Here is a 23428-nt window from a genome sequence, read left to right on the forward strand (position 1 = left end):
TATTGCTGACCTTCATACCATATCTATTACAACAGTTATTGAATTAATCAAGGAATATTGCAGACTTGTAGCGGATATATTTAGAAGTATAACATCGTCCGCATAAAGCAAAGAGCTGACATTAACATCTCCAATTTTGATATCAGGTTTAATACCACTTTCCTTCATAATGTGATTCATTATCTATACGGTAGTAAATCAGCTGAATAAATTCATTTTGAGTCAGAGAGAAATTAGTCAAACCATTAAATTAACTGCATACATTAACTGCATATTCAAATCAAATTTATGTTATGGATCTGAGAGCTGCATTAGAAATGAAACACTTGATCAAAGACTGGAGACTACCGATATGAGAATTCTGAGAAAGATTAGAGTGAACAGATGGTATCAGTGGCTGTATCATATTAAAAACAATTAGGAAATAATTTGATAGTTAGCATTCAGGAATGTGTTAGCAACTAATCTTAGATGATATGTCACTTAAACAGAATGGGAGAGGACAAGTCTTGTTCCAAAGCTGTATCATCCTTACCTTCAAAAATGCACAAAAGTATGTCAGATTAATAATCCTTATTTAATATATATATATAATCCTATATATTTAGCTTCCTGTAACCTAGTTGGATAATTCTTCCAAAAAAAGAAAAAGAGGCGCTCCATTTACAGAAATAGCTTTTCTTTATATAATTGTCAGTAGGAAGTTAGTAATAATGTAAATTTTTCATTAATAATGATGCTTTATAGTATGAACAACACCAAGAGAGAGGAAAAAATATAATTATTACACTATACCAGTCTGTCCAAAGTAAGCTGATCTGCCTGCAGGCACAGAGAACCTTAGACACTCCAGGATGTTTAAGAGGATGCAGTTGATCTTGGAAGAAATCCAGAGTAATTTAATAATAAAGTGAACACCTTTTGGTAACTCGTATAGGTAAATATGACTTCTCCATTGCTTCCACCTTAGTATCACCACCTCTGGGTCTGGCTCCTACTGACGAGACCTCAATAAAGGTCGAAACCGGTCTGGGTAGTGGCCCTTCCCTTAATGCATAGCATTATACATGTCTGCAAGGAGGTGCTTTGCATTATTGGAGATACTAAGACAAGTAGTGATGAGAGCTTGGTCCACCTTTACCACGAGTTGCCTCAGTCCTAAAGATACTTCAGGTGCAAACTTTGTTTGCTTACACTTGGATAAAGGATTAAACTAAATTTATTATGATGCACTTGATCTTTAGGAGAATGGATGAAGGTAGCTGTCTGAATGAAAAGTTTGAAAGGCATGGAGATCGTATTTGCAGAGTACTTTGGCTATTTTTATTGATGTACCCTTAACATATAGGGTGGGTATAGTTTTGCTGTGATCCTGTGTGCTGTGTATAGTAGGGATTGCATGCAATATTTTATATTGGCTGTAACCTTTGACTAAAAAAGTGTTGTGAAGGTCCCTGAGCCCAGTTTCAAGGACTGTGTCATTTGAACAAATAGTTCCAAGCGAGCAAGTATTTTGAGGATGCTGTGCTGTTGAGAAGGGTGGTAGTGTGATTGTTTATGTAAATATCTCAATCATCAGTGACACCTATATGTGTTATATTATTTTTATGGCTATTTAGCCTTTTTGTTTAGGAGTGCCCCTTTATAATGTCATTGGCTTTTTACTCAGTTTAGGGCATTAGTGATGTTTTATATAGACAGATATTTGAAGGATATATAGGAGGAAAAATACAGACATACCTTTGTTGGATGTTGCTGGCTGTCTTATTATTAAGTGGCATACTGGTGTGTGTGGCGATATACAGTCATCCGCTGTTAAAGGAAGAGGGGGGGGGTTGGGAAAAGTGGGGGTAGAGAGATGTGGAAGAATTATCGGTGAGGCAAGGGGTATGTGGATTTTTCGAAATCCACATACCCAGGGTTTTTTTATTATTAAAGGTGGGCAGAGAATACTTTGGGGGGGGGGGGTGAGATTGATAAGATCAGAGGTGTGAGCTGTTTTCGACAGTGCATTGTTTTTGGAGCGCTCAGAAATAATACCTATATGTGTAATTTTTTCATGTAGTACTATCAAATCCTGTACCCCCCCCCAAGAGGGTACATGTCAGGATTTGATGGTGATGAATGATATTTAAATTGTAGCTTTTTCCTGGATTGCATACCAAAGCAACTCCAGTGCCAAAAGTTATATTCTCATAATCTCTCTAGTAAATTTTTGAAACTTGCTTTATATATTTGGCTATAAAATATGGCTGGATCCATAATATTCTCCATTTTATTATCTTAATTATGCCAAATTGCAGTTTTCGGTTCATATTTTAGTCATTTTTTTATGCTCCTACCAAGAGTTCACATATGATATTTAACTTTCTGTAATACTGAGAGAGAGTTTGATTTCTAGGTTTCGTCTCCGATGAGATTCAACCAGTTCAAAACATCCGTTAGGCCAATGACACCTATATTATCATTAAATTTCTGGCACATACCCTCATTTGGGTGTACAGGATATTATGATGGTACTACATGAAAAGGTTGCATCATTGCTAACTTCCTATAGACAATTTTCTTCCAAATTAATCTGTTATCTATCAGTACTCCAGTATTGTCAGATATTATATTTCAGTCTTCTAAGGCACTTCTTTTAGTATATCAGTCCATCTCGATCTTAGTCTTACTCTGAGTCTCTCTCTCTTTTTTTTTTTTTTTTTTTTTTTTTTTTTTGGCATCCTAAACAAAACACTTATTAACCTTTGCTTTCCCATTCTTTTTAACTGTCCATAAATTGTTTAAGTGTCCATATCATGTTAAATTGAGGAATACGTTAGCTCTCCTAACACATTCCTCAATTTAACAATGGCAAGTTCTTTCTAACATCCTCATTTTTAATATGATTCACTCCTCTAATTTTTTTCTCAAACTTTCATATCTGTGATCTCCAGTTTTTGATCAAGTGATTAATTTCTAACCCGGCTCTCAGATCCATAAGTTGAATTTGGTTTTTGAACATCTCTTGTATACAGCTAGTTTAGTGTTTTGACTAATTTCTCTCTAATTCCATATCAATTTATTCAGTTGACTTCCTACCATACCAGCTTTGCTAATTCTGTTTATTTCCATATTTAATTTTCTGTCTTCATTAAAAATTGTATGTAAATAGCCAAAATGTTTTACTTGTTCTATAAGATCTCTTTTCAGGATGCAGTTCATGTTTTCAGTGTTTCTGCCTATTTTCATTGTTTTGTCTTTTTATTGCTCATTTTCATACCAAATTTACTATATCAGTTATTCAATTTAGTCAGAGAATCCTGCAGACTTGTACTGGACTTATTTAGGAGTATAACATCATCTGCATGAAGTAAAGAGTTGAGATTAACATCTCCCATTTGGATATCAGTTTTAATACCACTTTCCTTCATAATTTAATCCTAGATGATGAATAACAGTGGAAATAATGTACATCCTTGTCTCACCTGATCAAACCATCTTCCTGCAGACTAAGTATTGCTTGATATAATATTCCATTTACACCATATATCTGTAGCGTTTTAAACAGCTTTCTTCTTGGCACCTTGTTGTGTATCTTTTCCAGATCTTAGATACAGATCCTTGTTATATTCCCATGATTTCTCAACTATTTGTTTTAAAATGAAATCTGATCATGACAACCTCTATTTGGCTTGAATCCAACGTGTTCTTCATGAGACTTCCCTTCCACAATTTTTCTTGCCTATTTCTCAAGTATATTTACATACATCTTTCCCAGTAGGGAAATACCTCTGTAATTCTCACATTCAGTTTTATTTTCCTTTTTATAGATGGGCACTATGAGAGTTCTATTCCAGTCATTTGGAATTCGACTCTCTGACTAAACCTTCTGAATTATGCAGTGCAGCCACTGTAAAACTTTTATCCCTCCATATCTGAGCATTTCTAGTTAAATATCACCTACTCTGGTTTTCTTTTCCATAGTAGGCTTTTGATTGTTTTTTTCTATTTCAAGTATTAATATGTATTCCTGATTGCATTCCTGTTGAGATTTATTTAGCAGTCTTTCAAAGTAAGTACTTTAGACATCTACAATATTTTTATCTTCAGTTTTCATTTAATCTTTATCATCTCTGATTCATTTTACAGTACTCTTTTCTCCATTTCTAATCTTTAGCCTCCAGAATATTTTGCCACCTTCCTGATATTTATTTTCAATGTTCTGGCCAGTCTTCATATGATTTTTGTTTACCTAGTTTTACACAGTGCTTCACTTTCTTACATTTCTCTCTGTATATTCTAAGAGCACAAGCTGACTTACTCACCAGGAGCTTTCAATATGCCTTCTTCTTTTCCTTCACTGCCTCTAACTTCCTGAGTTCGTTATGAAGTTATGATTTTTCTATCCTTGCAGGCATCCTCACTACATGCTTCTCTGGCTAAATCAATCAATGTTTTTTTCGGGGTTTGTCACAGTCTCCAATGTTTGGTTCTTGTTTTCAGATTCATTTTTTATGAATAATGTTTGTGTACTTTAGTCTACAGTTCAGCTCTGAAAACTGCTTAATTTTCATTTGTTTTAAAACTTTCTTGCACACTATTCTTTTCAGTATGAAATTCAATTTTATCCTGCTCAAAACTAATTATTGATCACTTCCTATTTTAAATCCTCTGTATACTCTTGTATCCTGAAGCAAACCTTGCATCATAATTCATTGAAAAGAACCTAGTCTTACATGAAAGCCACTTTTTTTTTTTTTTTTTTTCCTGGAAAGATTGTATAAAGTAAACTGAAGCTTTGCATGAGATGAGAATGTATGCTTTCTGCAAAATTTTATGATTTTGGGAAGAAGTCTTGCTAAATACTGTGATTTCAAATCCTGCTGTGGGCATGGATGTTTGTGATTTTCTATAGGTTGGAAATGAATGTCATTGCTCACTGTGAGACTTGTGCACTGCTTGTTGATGACCTGAAGTTGTTTGAAAAAAATTCCATGTTTGATCTCTAGAATAAGATTTCTGAATTATGTAAAAAAAAATATAATAATAAAAAAAAAAAATCCTAGCCCACTCATGGTGACTATAGGTTTACAACCTTTTGTGGGTAGAAGTTACATAAAAGAAACAACTTTGCCAGTAGGTGAGTTTATATAGATAGATTGATATATTCATATTTAATTGAATGTTTACTACGTTGGATTAATGGTGTTACATGTTGAGCACCTACTTAACACACACACACACATCATTGTTTTTATGGTTATGTCATGATTACTATTATATTCATTGAAAATAACCAGGAAACTGTTAAAAATTCTGCCTTCAGTAAAAAGTTATGGAAATTTTTGTTACATGTCATTATTCTAATAATCTTAGTGTATTTTCATTAACAGATTTAACCCATCTGATTAGGCTATAAATAAATTTAAATATTTATCTGTATACAGTTTTTAATAAAAATAGCTTTGTAATAAGGAACATAAGAATATTTGTTTCCCACCATTTGCAGAGTTTAATGATATTCTCCATTTAAACAAATGTGAACTAGGTTTCATAATTTTCTAAAATTTCTTTTTCAGATTTTATTTTATTCTATTTTTTTAAAAAAACCTTTGACGTATTCATTCACTATCTTTCTTAACTAGGTTTTAGGATATAAAGAAGGCTTAAATGCAATGGAGCAAGTTGATCCACTCTTTCTCTTAGTTGGGCTTCCCACTATTCCAATAATGCTTATCTTAGGGAAAATGGTTAGATGGGAAGATTTCATCCTTAAGTTGTGGCGCAAACATTGTGGTCGTATTCCAGGACTTAAATATCTATTAAATGGTGTATCAAATGATTCTGGAAACAGCAGTTATCAAGATCGTCCTGTTGTGGAGCAGCCAGTATTTGCTGATCCTGTGTCAGCTACAAGGATATTATGTGGAGCTCTTTTACTTCCCACAATGGCTACACTATTTGGAAGAGTATTTTTTAATCATATACCTTCAAATCCACATAGGATATTCGTGGTAAGTTCAGAAATAAAATTTAAAAGTAAAAATATTTCAGTACATAAGAACACTAACACAATTAATTGCATTGGTAGCTTAGCTTTCTGATTGATATCTAACTTATATAATAAGTTTCTTTTTTTCTGTTAATATTACTTTGTCAGTTTTTTTTTTTATGATAACCCACACATGAAAGGTCACAAAATCTATAACTCAGTAGTCCCATGTGGTTAGGGCAAGTGGTTAAAATGAAAAAAGGTATTAACAGAATTCTTGAAAAGCTGGGATTGTACTCATTGGAAAAACAGTATAAGAAAGACTATTCCAAAGAACAGGCAGATGGAACCAAGGAAGGAAATAAGTTGATTTGATATGTTGGGAGTTGAATTGTGTGTATGTGGATGTTGACCAGTGGGTGCTTGTGTTCTTATCTGATTAGAGGAAAGCAGAGGAATGATGGGGCCAATTTGACAGAGTAACGTCCATGAAAGTAATGCTTATAAAAAAAAAAAAAAAAAAAAGAAGTATAATTGCAGAAGCAAATTACCTATAAGAAAGTGAATATTATAGAAAGCTTCTGAAGGGGGGGGGGGTCACCTATTAGGCAGATTGCCTTCTTTATATAATCAAGAATACTGAATTCTTAAGGAGATTTGTATACACCACTCCAAATGTGAGAACAATATTCTAAGATCATTTGGATTTGGGATTCATAGTGTGTTAGGAGTTGAGCAGCAGGGAAGTAGTGTTTTGAATGAGCAAGAATACCAAATTGTTTTGTAGGCTGGGGATGCAATGGTTGACAGATTTATTTATACCAGAATAAACTAGTTGTGAAAGTCAGTCCAATAAAAGAAAACTGATCTTGGTTGGAAATCAGAACATTATCAAAAGCAAGAGGGAGTGAAGTAGAATCTTTCTTCTGGGTAATCAGACAGGACTATGTTTTGATAGCATTATAATTTAACTAGATTATTTTCACCCCGATTTGAGAATGGTGAGGAGATCAGCAGTTAAGACATTGGTTTTTGAAGATCTTGAAGCTTGACTCAAATGAGTACTGCACGGTTTCTCAAATGAAGAAGAGGAATGAAAAGTACTTAGGAAAACTAGGGATAGGATATGAAGTTAGAGAAGATCATTGATGTATAGAAGAAAGAGTATGGGTAAGAGTGAGGTACTCCAGCATTGATAAAGAAGTCTGATGCAATGAACGACCAGGGAGAAAACTGTCAATCCAGTCACAAAGAGCAGGAGAGAGAGAGACAATAAAATGGCAGCTAGTAAGATCCCAATTCCAGACATGATCAAATGCTTAAGAAGTATCAAGAGTGACCACATGAATTTCTACAGATCTTTAATATGCTGTGTCCAAAGGCAGGTAAAGCTAGCAAGGAGGTTTGGTGTAGAACAAGAATGGTGGAATCCATATTGGCGATAACTAATTAATGGGTTTTCAGGTAGTGAAATTTTTTGATGATCTTTCACTACTCTCATATGAAAACAGTTGGACAGTAGTTTCATTGTTGACTTATCTTTTATTTATTTATTTTTATTTTTTAGGGGCAGGCTGGATAAAGGCTTGTTTCCATGCTTTTGGGTAAATGCCAGATAAGTATGACAACTTGAAGAATGTCAGTATAAGATGGATGCTAATTCTGGAGCACAAGCTTTTTGTACAACTGGAGGAATATCATCAGGACTAGGAGATTTATTAATATCAAGGCTATTGAGTATTTTTCTGATGTCCTGATGACAGATCAGAAGAGACATGCTGTGGGTTTTTGGAATAGTGAGAGTTTGATCATCAAAACAAGAAGTCTGAATTAGCTTCAGGAGATGTGACCATTGTTCTGTCGTGGTGAGAGAGAGAGAAAGGTTGATAGGGGTCAGAGTTACTGAGTGGAATTAGGAAGAAAGGCATTTATTCCAGCAAGAATAATTTCATTTATTTGATTGTAGCAAGTGTTTAGACAAAAACAAGCTAGTTAATTATATTATATACAGTCTTGCCATAAATACTGTTACAATTTCCACACACCCCTGCAATGCCCACAGAATTGTGCGAGCCCGGGTCCATTAGTTATGCTGTGCACAGCCAATGTTCACATGTTATCAGTAGAGTGAGAGAGAGAGTTATCTAGCTATACAGGTTAACATGCAGTGGAAGATTATGAGAACCATGTAGCTGTAATAGCACTTCACAAAGTTGCAATGCAGCTACTTGTTATTTTCAACATGCTAAAAACACTTGGGATCAGTAGGATGTTTGTGTTTCCGACTATTAACCATTATAACAATACATAAGATGTATCTGACTGTCAAAGAACAGGTCAACCACAGCACGTTAGGACCCAACAGCTTGTGAAGGCACACCTCTGCTGTAATTCTGTGAGAATACAGAAGGTGATGTTATGAGAGAGAGAGAGAGATGAATTTTTCACAGAGAATAATGCCACGTGTACTAACTGATGACCTGGGGGCTAGAGCCTATTGTGTTTTTCTACTGGACACTTCCTAATACCACAACTTATATGGCAGAGGGTGATAAAATCAAAGGCACTTCTCCAGTGGTATGCAAACAACAGACACAGAAATATCCTCTTCACAGATGAAAAGAGTTTCACTATTGAAGAGTCATTTAGCCACCAAAATGATTGGGTATATGTCCTGGATGGTTGCACAACGTGTGCCATAGCACCCAGGATTCAGAGAGGTCATCAGCCCTTGTCAGTGATGGTTTGGTAGTGGTGGGGGACAATGTTTTGAATATACATAGTATTGAATGAGTGCACAAAAACATTGTTTTGCTTCCTTGGGAAAAGGATTAAAACCAAAATCAAAACAAAATATAAAAGTTCTTGGTATCTTTAATGTATAATAAACCCACGGTAAAAACTTTCTACGGGGGGGGGGTATCCAGGTTGCATTTCTGTGAGAAAGGGGACAAAACCTTTGCCAAAGTGTATCAAGACACTGTGCTAGAATCTATGGTACTGCCCCTGAACAACACCTTGTTTCATGGTAGGCAGTAGGCCTTCCAACAAGACTCAGCCCCCTGCATACAAGGTGAGGACCACACAACAGTGGTTGGAGGCGAATGTGCCCGACCACATATCACCATCTGGAAGTCCCACCATCAAAATGTGTCCTCACAGGCTTCAGGCAGGCGTGAAGGCAAGTTGTAATAATAGTTATGGCTAGACTAGGTAGAAGTATGCTAGTTATAATGTTGGAGTCTTGAGAGATAGCAGATTAATTTGGAGAAAAATTGTCAATTGGAAGTTAGATGATGTAACTTTTTTTTTGTGTAGTACTATCATAATATCTTGTACTCACCCCCCCCCCAAGGATACCTATCAGGAATTTGATGATGCCAGTGATAATTTTTTCTTAAAGTATACCATCACCTCTCACTATAGTGAACAGTTTGCTGTAATGAATTTCTTTTAGCATAGCATTGTACCTTTATAGTTTTGGTTGGGACTTTTATGTAGTTATAGTGGCATTTGCTATAATGAGTATTGATTTTTTTCATTTATTTTTACGCAGTTCAGTAATTACAGAAATGTGAATATTTATAAAATGCAGTTATTTATTGCATGTTAAAGGATTCCTGATATGTATGATGATTTTCAATTTGTTCATTGAAATTAAGGACATCTGAGTGTCCTTAACAGTATAGATGTCATTATATTGTGAAGATGTCATTCTAGAATCGAGATGTATAAATGGACATGGGTATTTTGATCCACCACAAAACTGTAGTCATTGCCTCTAATTCTGAATGTATTATGTGTCCTCAAATTGACATTCTTACTGAAAGTTTAATTTGGGACCATGCTGGCTAAACCGAGCTCTGTTCCTATTTCCTAAAACTGTATCACCACACTGATTGCAGTATGGTATGCTGCATGATCATGTTGCATAATTGGATGATTTTCATAAAATCATTGATATTATATGAAACAATTTGCCAGAATATCAATGTTATCAGTTAATGTTGATTTTTTTTTTGGATTGGTAGTGATCCCTGGATATCTTGCTTCAGAAACTTCTCTGGATGGAGAACATGTTGAAAGTTTATATCCAGTGGATGTGCCACATGAAGGCTGTTGAACAGTTTAAGTTTTAATCTCTACTAGTTTCATGTATGTTGTAATGCACTTCAGGAGCAAGCTAACAGTATATCAGTAATGCAGAATATTTGAAATTATTATTATTATTACATGACACCTCCAAAGAGTCTAAAGACTCATCAAGGAAGGGCACCTACTCTACAACTCTCCATCTCCACAACTCAGTCCACTAACTACAGCAAACTGCATCATCTACACCAATGCATCTACTGCCCACCACCACTAGTAGTTTCACAGACAATCACAAACATCCATTAGATTAGAAATAGATTAACGATATAACATGTTTGTAATCCATGTTGCATTATGGTGACTAGTGATGTGGTGCATAAAGTTTTAGATCTGTGTGCTCCAGGTTTTTGATGTTAGTTGATCAAACCTGATGTAAGATAATTTCTTGTCACATTGATTTTTTTTTTAAAAAACATTTATGATTCTATGAATGCTCTTGTTAAGAAATTGTAATCAGTGTAGGCCATTTCTTCATGTCAGCAAAACAGCTACAGGACTTTACTGATCATCTTAACAACAGATCCCTGAGTTACTTTTTTGGACATTTTCTTGGTGCTCTTCAAACACAGTAAACTTAGCTATTCAGTCTACAAAAAGCTAGTGCATACATCTCTAATCCTGACTATTTTAATAATACTGTGGATTAGAGACTCTGGGTAGTGACCCTTCCCATAATGCATAGCATTATATGTTTGTGCAAGGAGATGTGCTTTACATTATGGGATACTAAGGCAAGTGATGTATCCCATAATGTAAATGTAGCTTCTTTATACGAGTTTCCCCAGTCCTGAAAATAGTTCAGGCCCAAACTTGTTTGCTTACACTTGGATAAAGGATTAAACCAAGTATATAATTTCTTGCTATATTTAATTTATAGAAAACCAATGAGATAGAACATGTGACATTTCCATCAGTATAGAGAGGAGAAACTTGTTGTATTCTTCCAAAAATACTGATTATAATAAAAAAATAGTAGAGAACATCTTAAAGTGTCCCCGATGAAAATTAAAAACAGGAATGTAGAGGAGCAAAATCACTTGCTCTGTTACATATGATCCATCAGAGACAAGATCTTAAAAATTTGCGTCAACAAAGGAAAAAGGTACTTTCTTTCAAGTAAATAAGATCACTTCTTCAACCTTCAGGATAATCTACTCACTCAGAAAACCAGGAATATACAAGATCAGATGTTCATGTGGAATTTACTATGTGGAACAAACAGGTTGGTCAGGAGAGGTATGCCTATGCGAGTACATATGACAAACAAATCATCAAGTGCAGCAGAAGTGTAAAGAAATAGCCTACATTGATTACAATTTCTTCATCAGAGCATTAAAAGAATCATTGAAAATGTTAAAAAATACTAATCAGTGTAACAAGAAACATACGATCCACATCAGCTTCGGTCATCTTTCAACAAAAACCATACAGACCTCAGACATTCTACATATTGATAGTCATCATAATGCAACATGAATTGCTTGCAACATTATTAGTACATTTTAGATATTCTTATCATGGATAACATTAGCTAGCTCATTGTAAAATCCAGTCATTGTAATAAGTTTGTTCACTCCTGAAGAAATGTATTCTAACTCTATTGATCTAGTAAAAATGAAAATTTAATGAGTAAAAATACTGGGCATAAACTTTCAACAAGAACCCTGGATATATTCCTTAGCCATCCATGATTAAAATGATCAGCCTAAAAGAACTTATCATCAAATTTCTGATATGTACCCTCAGTAGGCGATGGAGGATTACAAGATATTATAATGGTGACACTTCATGCAAAGTTTACATTATTCTTAATTTATTATTATTATTAAGAGAGACCTCCAGGGAGTCAGGGACTCATTGAGGGAGGCCGCATACTATATGCATCAGCTATCATACTTGTTCTTGAATTCATTCATACTCCTTGCACACATAGAACATTGGCAATCCATTCCAATTATGCACAACTCTATTAGAAAAAAATGTGTTATTATCATCAACATCCAGTATTGCCATATATTTCAGTCTTCTAAGTCATTTCTGACTGCATAGTGACACTTTATTAAAAGTTTACATTATTCTTAATTTATTATCAACAATTTTTTTCTCTCACCTTTCCTCTCCCATTCTGTTTAAATGACCATACCACCTAAGATTATTTCTACTCACACACTGTTATAACTAACAATGCCTAGTTTCTCTGGCATCTTAATTTTTAATATGATTTGCCATGACTATCATCTGTTCACTGTGTTAATTTTTCTAAGAATGCTCATATCTGGGGTCTCTGCACTTTGATCAACTTCTTAATTTCTTTTCAGATCTTAGGTGTTGCCTGCTCTTAGATCCATACCTTGAAATTATGTTGACCACTTGTGTTGTATTATACAGCTGGTTTAGTTTGACTAATCTCTCTTATTCCATATAATTTATTAATTTGACTCCCCATTTTACCAACTTTGCTTATTCTGTTGTTTATTTCCATATATGGAAATAAACAACAACGTCTACTAAGCATTGTGCCTAAATAGCTGAAATCTTGTTTTTTTTTTTAACATCACTCCCATACACACGAGTCTGCAAGCTTATAGCAAATCATTGTCATGTGACATGCAGGGTCAAGAATAATCATTTCTTGTTGATATTCTTTTGGAAAAGCCAGGAGTGTTTTTGATTTTTGGGGGATACTAAAATGAATGGGAGTAGCAGAACTCTGAAAGGATGTTGAGCATCTGTTGCTTATGTTACTGTAGGTTAAGCCAGGAACGGCTGGGAATAAATGTCATCTCCTGAGAAGTGAGATCTGGTCTTGACTTTTAAGCTGGGAAAAGAACAAAGTTTTTTTTTTTTTTTTTTTTTTTTTTTTTTTTTAAAGAAAAAAATTGGTGTTTTGGAGTGAAAATAATCTAGTCACTTTTTAATGATTCCAAATTATTAAAAAGTGACTAGATTATTTTCACTCCAATCAGTACCCTAGTGAATGATCTTGAAGCTTGAGATAGCTAACCTATGAGGTTTGTCAATTGGTTAGGAGAAATGGAGTGTGCTATCAGCAGCAAAACTGTGAAATGTTGTTTGTATATATGGGGAAGATCAATGAATAAGAGCCCTGAATAACATATGTATTGATAGGAAAATTTGAAGAGAAAACAGGTAGTTCAGTTACAAAGGATGGAAGGCAGACTTAAGATGGTAGTTTACTGAGAAGCCTTTGATGCCTTATTAAATAATATCATGTGTAACAGTACAAGTTTCTTTGGAGAAACTTGTGCACATGACATTTCTTTGGCACATGTCCAGAAGTGGATGATGTAGAGATCTCCTGTGGATCTTATCTGGCAGAATGTATGTTGGCAGTCACTAGCTAGTTGACAGTTCCCAGATGTTGAAGTTGACTGTTGATGATCTTTTGTATTACTTCAGACAGCAGTGTTGTGAGAACAGTAGTTTGATTGTTTGATGGTAGATAACTTTCTTTTTTTGGAATCAGCTGTATATGGGCTTGTTTCTATGATGTGAGGTGGATGCCAGCTGAGTATAATATAGTGTAGACATATTAATGAACATGTTAGTTCAGGAGCACATTTGGTGGGATTACATCAGAAACAGAGGCGTTTGTGACATATTGAGTCTATTTTTATTTCTGTGATCCTTCTGTCTTCCTTGAAGCCAGGAGGCATGTGATGCAATGTTCCAGTTAAAGTTGGAGGTAGTTTATGTTGGTTATCTGTGCAGGAGTTGGATGAGAAGGATGATGCCAGAAGGTCAGCTTTATCTTTAGGTAATGTTGCAATATGGGCATCTGGGTGAGAGATGCAGGAGTACAGATGGGCAGAAATTGCACCCAACAGTTTTTCCAAGAGACTAGAATTCCTGACAACCATTGGCACACAGAGTTTTCTACATGAGCCCTTTCAGGTTAGACTTAGCACAGCTAATGATTGTTTTTCCAAGTGTTTTGGGCATCAGTGTAGGCCTTTTATAAAGCTGGAATTTTTTTAACTCAAGTCACTAGTGACATGCTGTTTCTTTTGGATTGCCCTCACAATGCTCTCAAAAAAAAATTTGGCTTGGATATACTGGAAAGGAATTTCTAGATCTGAGAATGAAGACTCATTCCTACAGGGATAATTTGCAACACAGTTCACATGACAAATATTAGGATCAGAAGAAAAGAAATAGTAGCCATCATCATCATCATCCTTTTCAGGGATTTAAGCCCAATCACTTGTTCCAATCATATTCCGCCTTTTCCTTAGTTGTCCCTGACTTCTACAGGGTGTCTCAAAATTCACGCAAGAAGTAATTTTGATAGAAAACACAGGTTTTTAATTAAAAATTGTAATTTCTTATTGATTCATAAAGTATACAGTATAGGGTTATGCATGGAATAGCATATCGGGTAAATGGCCTCCACGACTTTGCTGGCACATACGCACTCTTTTGTCGAAATTTTCCATGACCATTTTGCATAAATGTGGCTGGATTTCATTGATACAGTGCTCAATTTCCTCCTTCAAGGTGTGGGTGGGCGTGGGCTTGTTGGCATAAACCTTAGACTTCAAAAAACCCCAAAGAAAAAAGTCCAATGGCGTTAAGTCACATGATCTGGGAGGCCAATTCTGATCACCAAAACGGGAAATTACATGACCAGGAAATGACTCATGCAGTAATTGAATTGTTTCTCGGGCTGTATGGCATGTGGCACCGTCTTGTTGAAACCACATGTCGTCCACATCCATATCTTGCAATTTAGGCACAAAAAACTGGATTATCATGTCGCGATAGTGAGCACCATTAACTGTTATTGCCTTACCAGCCGCATTTTCGAAGAAGAATGGACCGATGATGCCTCCAGCCCAAAATCCACACCAAACAGTGACACGTTGTGGATACATTTGTTTCTCGACAATCACTCATGGATTTTCTGAACCCCAAATGCAACAATTTTGTTGATTAACTAAGCCATCAAGATGAAAATGACCCTCATTGCTGAAGATGATTTTGTTCGAAAAATAAGCATCCACTTGTTGTTCCGTAATCTATTCAACGAACTCTCTTCGCTGTGTGTGGTCAGTAGGCTTCAGTTCTTGAGTTAATTGAACTTTGTAAGCATAAAGATGCAAATCTTTTGTGAGAATACGCTGTAGAGAGCTTCTCGAAATGCCCAATTCAAGACCACGGTGCCGAATTGATGTTCCTGGACTCTCAGCAACACTCTCACGAACTGCTTCGATGTTTTCTGTTGAACGACTTGTTGAAGGACGTCCAGAGTGTTTAAGATCACTAATTGATCCAGTTTCCTTGAATTTTTTAATTAATCTTTTCACAGTTGATGAAGTTAAATCACTATTCCGACCATATTTTGTACGAAAATTGCGAACTGTAGCTGCCAAACCTTCATTATTTTTAAAATATTGCTCAACAATGAAAATGCGTTGTTCTTTTGTGTAGCACTCCATTTTTAATAACCCTGAACTGTCAGCTGTCACGCTGTCTTTTTTTTCTCGTTGGCAACACTTTACCGCACAAATGGCGCTAAATTTAAATCTTGCGTGAATTTTGGGACACCCTGTATGTCCTCCAGCTGGGTGGTATCAGAATATCTTTCTTGGATAGTCTTGAACTGTCCATTCTTTCAATATGTTCCATCCACTTCTTTCAGTATATTTATACTTTGTCCAATACTGAGTCTATTATTATTTTATTATGTATTTCTGTTTTTTGCCCTAGAGAGAGTGTAGACTACTGTCCTTCATTGGAATTTCATTTCTCCAGTTTCTGTTCTTTTATCTTCTGCAGTTGGTCTATAATTCATGTCTGTGCAGTAGGTCTTACCAAAACTTTATAAACTCTTATTCTTGTATGCTTCTGAACTTGGTTAGGTTTGAAAAGATTACTGATCATCCCTATTAGCTTCAAAAAGTTTGAAATTTTGATATCAATGGCAGCTGCTTTTGTATAAGATACATGAAGCATTTAATTTGTTTTAAAATTTTATTTTCGACCATGATTTTATTTCTGACCAGAGATGATTCTTTAAAAAAAATCCATGATTTTTGTTTTGTCTGTTGATATTTGCATTACAAATTCTTTAGTAATTATGTTTAAAGAGTATGTTGATCTCTGAAGTTCATCTTTACTTCTTGCCATGATTATCTGGTCTTCTTCAAACAAGGGTATTAAGTATAGTTCCACAATCCAGTTTAAATGCTGGTTTTATATTTTTCTTCCATTTCTTTACTATTTCATCTATATAAATATTAAAATCTCTCAATGAGTCTGAAAACTCCATGGAGTAGTCCATAATAAAAATAAGAGTGACATTGGGCATCCTTGACAGACTCCTCTGCTTATTGATTTCCATTATGTAACTATTTCATTGATTATTACAGCTATTTGGTTGTTTTGATGCATGTTAGTTATGGCTGCAAGCAGCTGATTTGGAATGTTTATATTATTGAGTATTGTCAACAGTTGTTCCTTAAGATCCTGTTAAAGGCTTTCTGGTTACTTCAAATGCTGTGTGTGTTTCTATGTTCACATAGAAACACCCATTAAGATTTTTAATGTAAAAGCTGGGTCAATACATGATTGTTTTTTCGGAAGCCATTTTGTTATTCATATGTTATTTACATATGATTTAAGTTAATATTAGTGCGTATAACTTACAAACCAGTATTTAGAAGACATTCCACTGTACTTTTCACAGTTACACTAATCACCTTATATATATATATATATATATATATATATATATTGGGATGATAATTACCTTATTCCAACTTTCTGGTATTTTTCCTTGCTGCCAGATATTGTTAAATAATTTTAAAAATTGTTTGATGAACAGGATGCTTGTATATTTAATAAGTTCTGTATTTAGTATAAATAATATAAGGAATAGAAGAAATAAAAAAAAATAGTAATTTAGTAGAAATAGTAGCCTGATCATGTAAAGGAATACTTGGAAAGCTTCTCTTAGCATTGTAATGATACAAAGCTGTGAGAATATCCAGTGTTGTGGGTGAGCAGAGAGGATTATCAGCTATTCTGGTAGTTGATTTACTTTTGGTCATGGCTTATAGCATATAGCTCCACATATTTTCCAGCTTGGTAGAATTGGTAAAGGTTGGAGTCATGGACATGAAATTCATCAAGGAAGATGACATCACTATTAAGAATTCACATAGGTCAGAATGATTTTCAGCATTGGAGGTGCAATAGAAATAGCAGATGAATGATACATAATGAGGCAAAGAAAACTTAAACTGCACCAGATCAAAAAGAAGAGATCAAATTTGGCATCCTTTGGCAAGGAACATGACATTGCCCAACAATATGTCCCACTCTTGTGGTAGAAGGAATTAGAGTATAGTTTGTGCAGTGTATAGTTAGACCTTGATGGTTGGGATTGTAAATTAGGGCTTGGTCAAAAACAGGAAATCAGGTCTCTTGGATGTCTGTAGGTGATTGTGCTCATCATTTAAGTTTTCTGTTCCACAGATGTTGGCAAAACGAATGTGGAACAGTTTTGTTTTTTAACTGTGCCAACACTATATCTGTTTGGATTTATTTTAGACGTGAAGGGAAAAACTGCTGGAGAAGATACGCTCAGACATGACACCAATACAGAAAGCATCCAGTCTCCATATGATAATGGGAAATCAACTTGTTCTATACATTCTCCAAGGATGTGTTTTCGGTGTTCCTGCCTATTTTCATAATTTTTCTGTTTATTGCTGATTTTCATGCCAAGTTTGTTACAGTACTGTAACTGTCTTATAGTGAAAATCTGATCCTTGCAACCTCTGTTTGACCTGAGTCCAGCTTATTCTTCTCTCAAGTATGCTTGCATAAATCTTACCTGGGACACAATAGGGAAATTACTCTGTAATTCTTACATTGTTTTATTTCCTTTTTTATTTTATTTAAATTTCCCCCCTTTTTTTTATAGATAGGTATTATGAGAGCTATTCAACTTTCTTACCAGGCCTTCTGAATTATGCATTGCTTACATTGAAATTCTTTTATTCCTCATATTTGAGCATTTCTGCTGAAATATTTCCCCCAGCTACCATTCCACTTTCAAATTTTTGATGGCTTTTTTCTACCATAAGTATTGATATGTGCTTCTCATTGTTTTATGCTTGAATATTTTCTAAAACTGTTTTGTCCCTGCTTGTTTCATTTAACAGTTATTCCATCTATCCTGAATATCTTTATCCTCAGTGTCACCTTTATCATCTCTTATTCCTTATATTGTACTTATTCCATTTCTTCATTTCTGATCTTTTTTTAATAATTTTCAGAACATTTTTCATCCTTCCTGACATTTATATTCCATATTCTTGCCAAAGTTTCTCCCATGAAATTGTTTAGCTACTTTTACACATGGTTTTGCTTTCTTACATTTTTCTCTGTATTCCCTTAGAGTACATGCTGACTTACTAGCTAGGAACCATCAATATACTTTGTGTTCTAGCGATGACATTGTTAGGCCTGAGAGGAGGCGGTGTACTCGAGAAAACGTACACCCTGCCCCAGCACAGCAACTGTTGGGAACCTTCTTGTCTGACTCTAGTGATGGTTGCCTCATTGGATTGGGTTAGTGATCTTGAAGGGACGAACCCAGTGGCTATATCAATGATGAATTGTGAGTGTGGTCTGCTTTGGGTTATAGATTTTGGTGGTAGGATAGGGCAGGTATGTGTTAGGGTGCAGATTCATGTACTTGATCAAATATCAAATTAAGGAGAGCATTCAATTGGCTGAATCTGCAGCAGCCTGACATGGCATTTGTAAATGCTGGACTCCATTGCTGCACATACGGTTGATTATATATATGGTAGAGATCATATGGAGTGACAGGGTGCAGGGAGTTAAAATATCTGCTTCAAGTACACTGGGGACTTTGAAAGCCTTTAGGTCCTTAATGTGGGATCATAATGGAATGCTCTAAGTCAGAATCCCATCTAGCCACTGCAAATACTATTCATGCCTTGCATGTTGAAAGGTGGCACTAGCTGGAGTTGCTTTTGTACTGTCATGTGCCATCACTCTGCTGATGAGGACCACTATAATGGAAGCATCAAGGCAGCTATCGAGACTATGCAGCAACTGCTTCCTACACCACGCCGTTCAGATGTGACGTGGACACCAAATCATTTGCAGATGACCTAGGTATTGGTCTGAGTGTCATTCTTAAGAGCAGCCACCACACTGCAATCTATCAAGACTCATCTTCACTTCCTAAGTCCAACATAAATTCTGAGATATTGGAAATTTTTGTCCACTTGGTTAGACTATAATAAATTTAGTTTAATCCTTTATCCAAGTGTAAGCAAACAAAGTTTGCACCTGAAGTATCTTCAGGACTGAGGCAACTCGTGGTAAAGGTGGACCAAGCTCTCATCACTCCTTGTCTTAGTATCTCCCATAATGCAAAGCACATCTCCTTGCAGACATGTATAATGCTATGCATTACGAGAAGGACCACTACCCAGACCAGTTTCGACCTTTATTGAGGTCTCGTCACTGGGACCCAGAAGTGGTGATACTAAGGCAGAAGCAATAGAGAAGTCATATTTAACTGTTTACCTATACAAGTTGCTAAAAGGTGTCTCCCCTTATTATTCAATTACTCTGGATTTAGAGAAAGATGTTGGAAGTTTTTTCCCACTTGGTTAGACTATAATAAATTTAGTTTAATCCTTTATCCAAGTGTAAGCAAACAAAGTTTGCTTACACTTGGATAAAGTGTAAGCAAACTTTGCACCTGAAGTATCTTCAGGACTGAGGGAACTCGTAGTGAAGGTGGACCAAGCTCTCATCACTCCTTGCCTTAGTAACTCCCATAATACAAAGCACATCTGCTTGCAGACATGTATAATCTATACATTAAGGTGAGACACCTTTTGACAACTTGTATAGGTAAATATGACTACTCCATTGCTTCTGCCTTAGTATCACCACCTCTCTGTCTGGCTCCCACTGACGAGACTTCAATTAAGGTCGAAACCGGTCTGGGTAGTGGCCCTTCCCTTAATGCATAGCATTATACATGTCCGCAAGGAGATGTGCTTTGCATTATGGGAAATACTAAGACAAGGAGTGATGAGAGCTTGGTCCACCTTTACTACGAGTTGCCTCAGTCCTGAAGACACTTCAGGTGCAAACTTCGTTTGCTTACACTTGGATAAAGGATTAAACTAAATTTATTATAGTCTAACCAAGTGGGAAAAAACTTCCTACATCTTTCTCTAAATCCAGAGTAATTGAATAAGGTGAGACACCTTTTGGCAACTCGTATAGGTAAATATGACTTCTCCATTGCTTCTGCCTTAGTATCTCCACCTATGGGTCTGGTTCCCACTGACGAGACCTCAATAAAGGTCGAAACCAGTCTGGGTAGTGGCCTTTCCCTTGATGCATAGCATTATACATGTCCGCAAGGAGATGTGCTTTGCATTAAGGGAGATACTGAGACAAGGAATGATGAGAGCTTGGTCCACCTTTACTATGAGTTGCCTCAGTCCTGAAGATACTTCAGGTGCAAACTTTGTTTGCTTACATTTGGATAAAGGATTAAACTAATTTTATTATAAATTCTGATTTTTTTTTAATCCTTGGAGACAACTTCATTGCATGCCTCTCTGGCTGAATCATCACTGTTTTCTTCATTGTCTGCCACTCATTCTCCAAGATATAATTTTGTGTTTGAACTCTTTCATTTTTTTCTTGAATAATATTTGTATATTTGACTCTAAAAAAAGTTTTTTAAAAGCTAAGGATGTGACGTGCTTGTTCCAGGAAATGCTACAGGTAAAAATCCACCCGAGAAGAGAAATCTGATCTTTTGGCAGTTTGGATAGAGGTGAATTGATGTCTCTTCTTATGAGAAAGAACATGTGACTGTGGTTTGATACCATTCAAGTTTAAGAGGTTATCTTTTTTCCACTGGAGAATGACAAAAGGATCAGCGTTTAAAGCATTAGTTGCTAAAGATTTGGAAGTTTTTTAATCGACTACACACACACACACACACAAGGGATCCTCAGAATTGTGTGGCAAAGTTTTCAATGGAATTTAGATGTTTTATTGGTTTTTTTTTTTTTTTTTGGGGTGTGTGTGTATTTTTTGTTGGATTTTTGATTTTTTTTTTTTCTGTAGGTTTTAATGGAAGGTTTTTTTAGCTGTAGTAACACGATATCCTGAAACATTTTTGGAGTATTTGTTTAACAAATACTTCAAAGTTTCTTCAGAGGGATACTTTGGCATTGGTGGAAAAATTTGAAGAGAGAAAGCCATCCACAATGACATAATAGTGAATGATCTGAGGAAATTGGCCATTAAGTTGCAGAAGATGGATTAAGATGGCAGTTTTGGTAGGCAGGCTTAATTGCTAAACTCTAATGCCCTGAAATGTCTTAAGTGATTGCATGACCCACATTTTTAGTCTCCAGACAAATTCCATTGCCCATTGTGAGACCATTACCATGATTATTGCAGGTCTGAATCAACTTTGGGTTTTGGGTCCTGGATTATCTAATTCTTAAGCCTCCTATGGTATTAATGCATAGTATTAATATTTTGTGTACATCACATAAAACTTTTGGGTATTGGTGTGTGTGTGTGTGTGTGTGTGTGGCAGATCCACTGTGGAACAGGAGGCAGAATCTACATCAGTCAACTCCACATCTAAGTGGTGAAGGAGTTGACTGAGAGTGACCAGTTTTTAATTTTTAACTTATGCATCTGAAAGCATTAAAATCAAACACTTAAACACTGTTGCTACAGAAATGAAAACATAGATAGCAGATAGAAAAAAAAGAGGCAAAAGCATGCAAATAATGCAATACATAACGTAAAGCAATAGAATTTTTAAAAAAAATGAAACCAAGTGCTAAAAAAAACTAGTTTTGAAAAGAAAAAGTGGAAATACTGATGCTTGTGAACATTGTTGCAACAGGTCCAAGACTTATGGCCAAAGAGAAAAAGAAGCATAATTCACTGCAATTTTTTATGACCAAAAATTGAAATTATATTGTAAGCTAAAATATTTTTTTCTTTCAGTATATAGTGTGAAACAAATGATAGAACACGATTTCCAGTTTTTCATTTAGGTCTCAAAGGTGATTATTATTCTGTAACTTAAAAAATATAAACTCAGTTGTGAAAAATACATTCTTGATAAGTAATTGAAATATAGGAGTATTATTGAAACCTGTGCTAACCATGTATTTCTTTTTTCTGTTTTTTCCTTCTCTTTTTTTTTTAAATTCATTTCTAGGGTGGAATGACATTTATAGCAATCAAAGGAGTGTTTAAAATTTATTTACGACAGCAACAGTATATTCGACAGTGCCAGCGAAGAATTTTGAACTATGATGAACATCCTCCACCTCCTTCAGCTACAACTTCTCAAATTGATGTTTCTGGAAGCAGTAGTGATGGAAGCTAAAGGGGAAATGAAAGGATTTATATAAACTTCATACTTAAAAAAATTTAATGAGATTCAAACATTTATGTGTGAACCTCAACTTTTTTGAAAGGTAAAAATACAATGAAAACAGTCTTCACTGTTAACATTTATGTTAACTTCGAGAAGCGCTGAATGCTTAAACCTGTTACTTAAAATGAATCTGTAATCAGTGATTACATTGTAATAACTTGTTGAAATGTATAGAAAAGTGATAAAGAGAATTACTGTCTTGAGAGCAATATAACTTTTGGATAATAGAACAAGAAGATTAATTTGTCTCTTTCTTTTGTCTTCCAAATAAGATTTATTTAGTATTTTATGTGTACTTGAACGTTCATGTTATTAAATAAACTGTACAGTTTGCAGTTTTCTCCTTTATTAAAAAAATTATCATTTGTTAGTATTTTGTAAAATATGCTAATATAAGCATTTCTTTTAATCATTTTTGAAACGAGATTTACTAGGTAGAGAGATTCAAACTGGAATCATTTCAATCTGTCATACTGTTATTGCTTAGCATATGTTAAAAGTTAAGCAATTTCATAATCTATGGGGGGAAAATCATGTTATTGCATGAGAAAATTAATTAGTTGGTATATTCAGCAAAGTTTATGCTAATAGAGCACATCTAATGATGGTTATTTAATTTGAATTCATGTTTGGTGATAATAGCATAAGCAAGGGAACAAAAATTGCATTAGAATTTGCATAAGAAAAATGCTATCAGATGAGTCATTATGAAAATAATTATAATAAATGAAATAAGCTAAATTGGGTAAGAGAGGAAATCATTATAAAGAGGTGCATTTTGTAGTGAT

At 35.0% G+C, this 23428-nt stretch overlaps 1 protein-coding gene across 1 annotated transcript in view; it reads left to right on the forward strand.

Moving 5' to 3' along the window:
• Window positions 1–22980, forward strand: part of LOC150107268 (E3 ubiquitin-protein ligase MARCHF5-like) — an 88872-nt gene extending 65892 nt beyond the window's left edge. The window contains exons 4-5 of the mRNA XM_090391772.1: window positions 5631–5999; window positions 22419–22980. Coding sequence (XP_090247898.1) covers window positions 5631–5999; window positions 22419–22589 — 540 coding nt within the window. The 3' untranslated portion in view covers window positions 22590–22980. The remainder of the gene's footprint in view (window positions 1–5630; window positions 6000–22418) is intronic.
• Window positions 22981–23428: the final 448 nt, after the last annotated feature.

The sequence above is a fragment of the Typopeltis vanoorti genome, chromosome 4, assembly GCF_054136105.1.
Source record: "Typopeltis vanoorti isolate ZY-2024b chromosome 4, IOZ_Tvanoo_1.0, whole genome shotgun sequence".
Taxonomy (NCBI): Eukaryota; Metazoa; Arthropoda; class Arachnida; order Uropygi; family Thelyphonidae; genus Typopeltis; species Typopeltis vanoorti.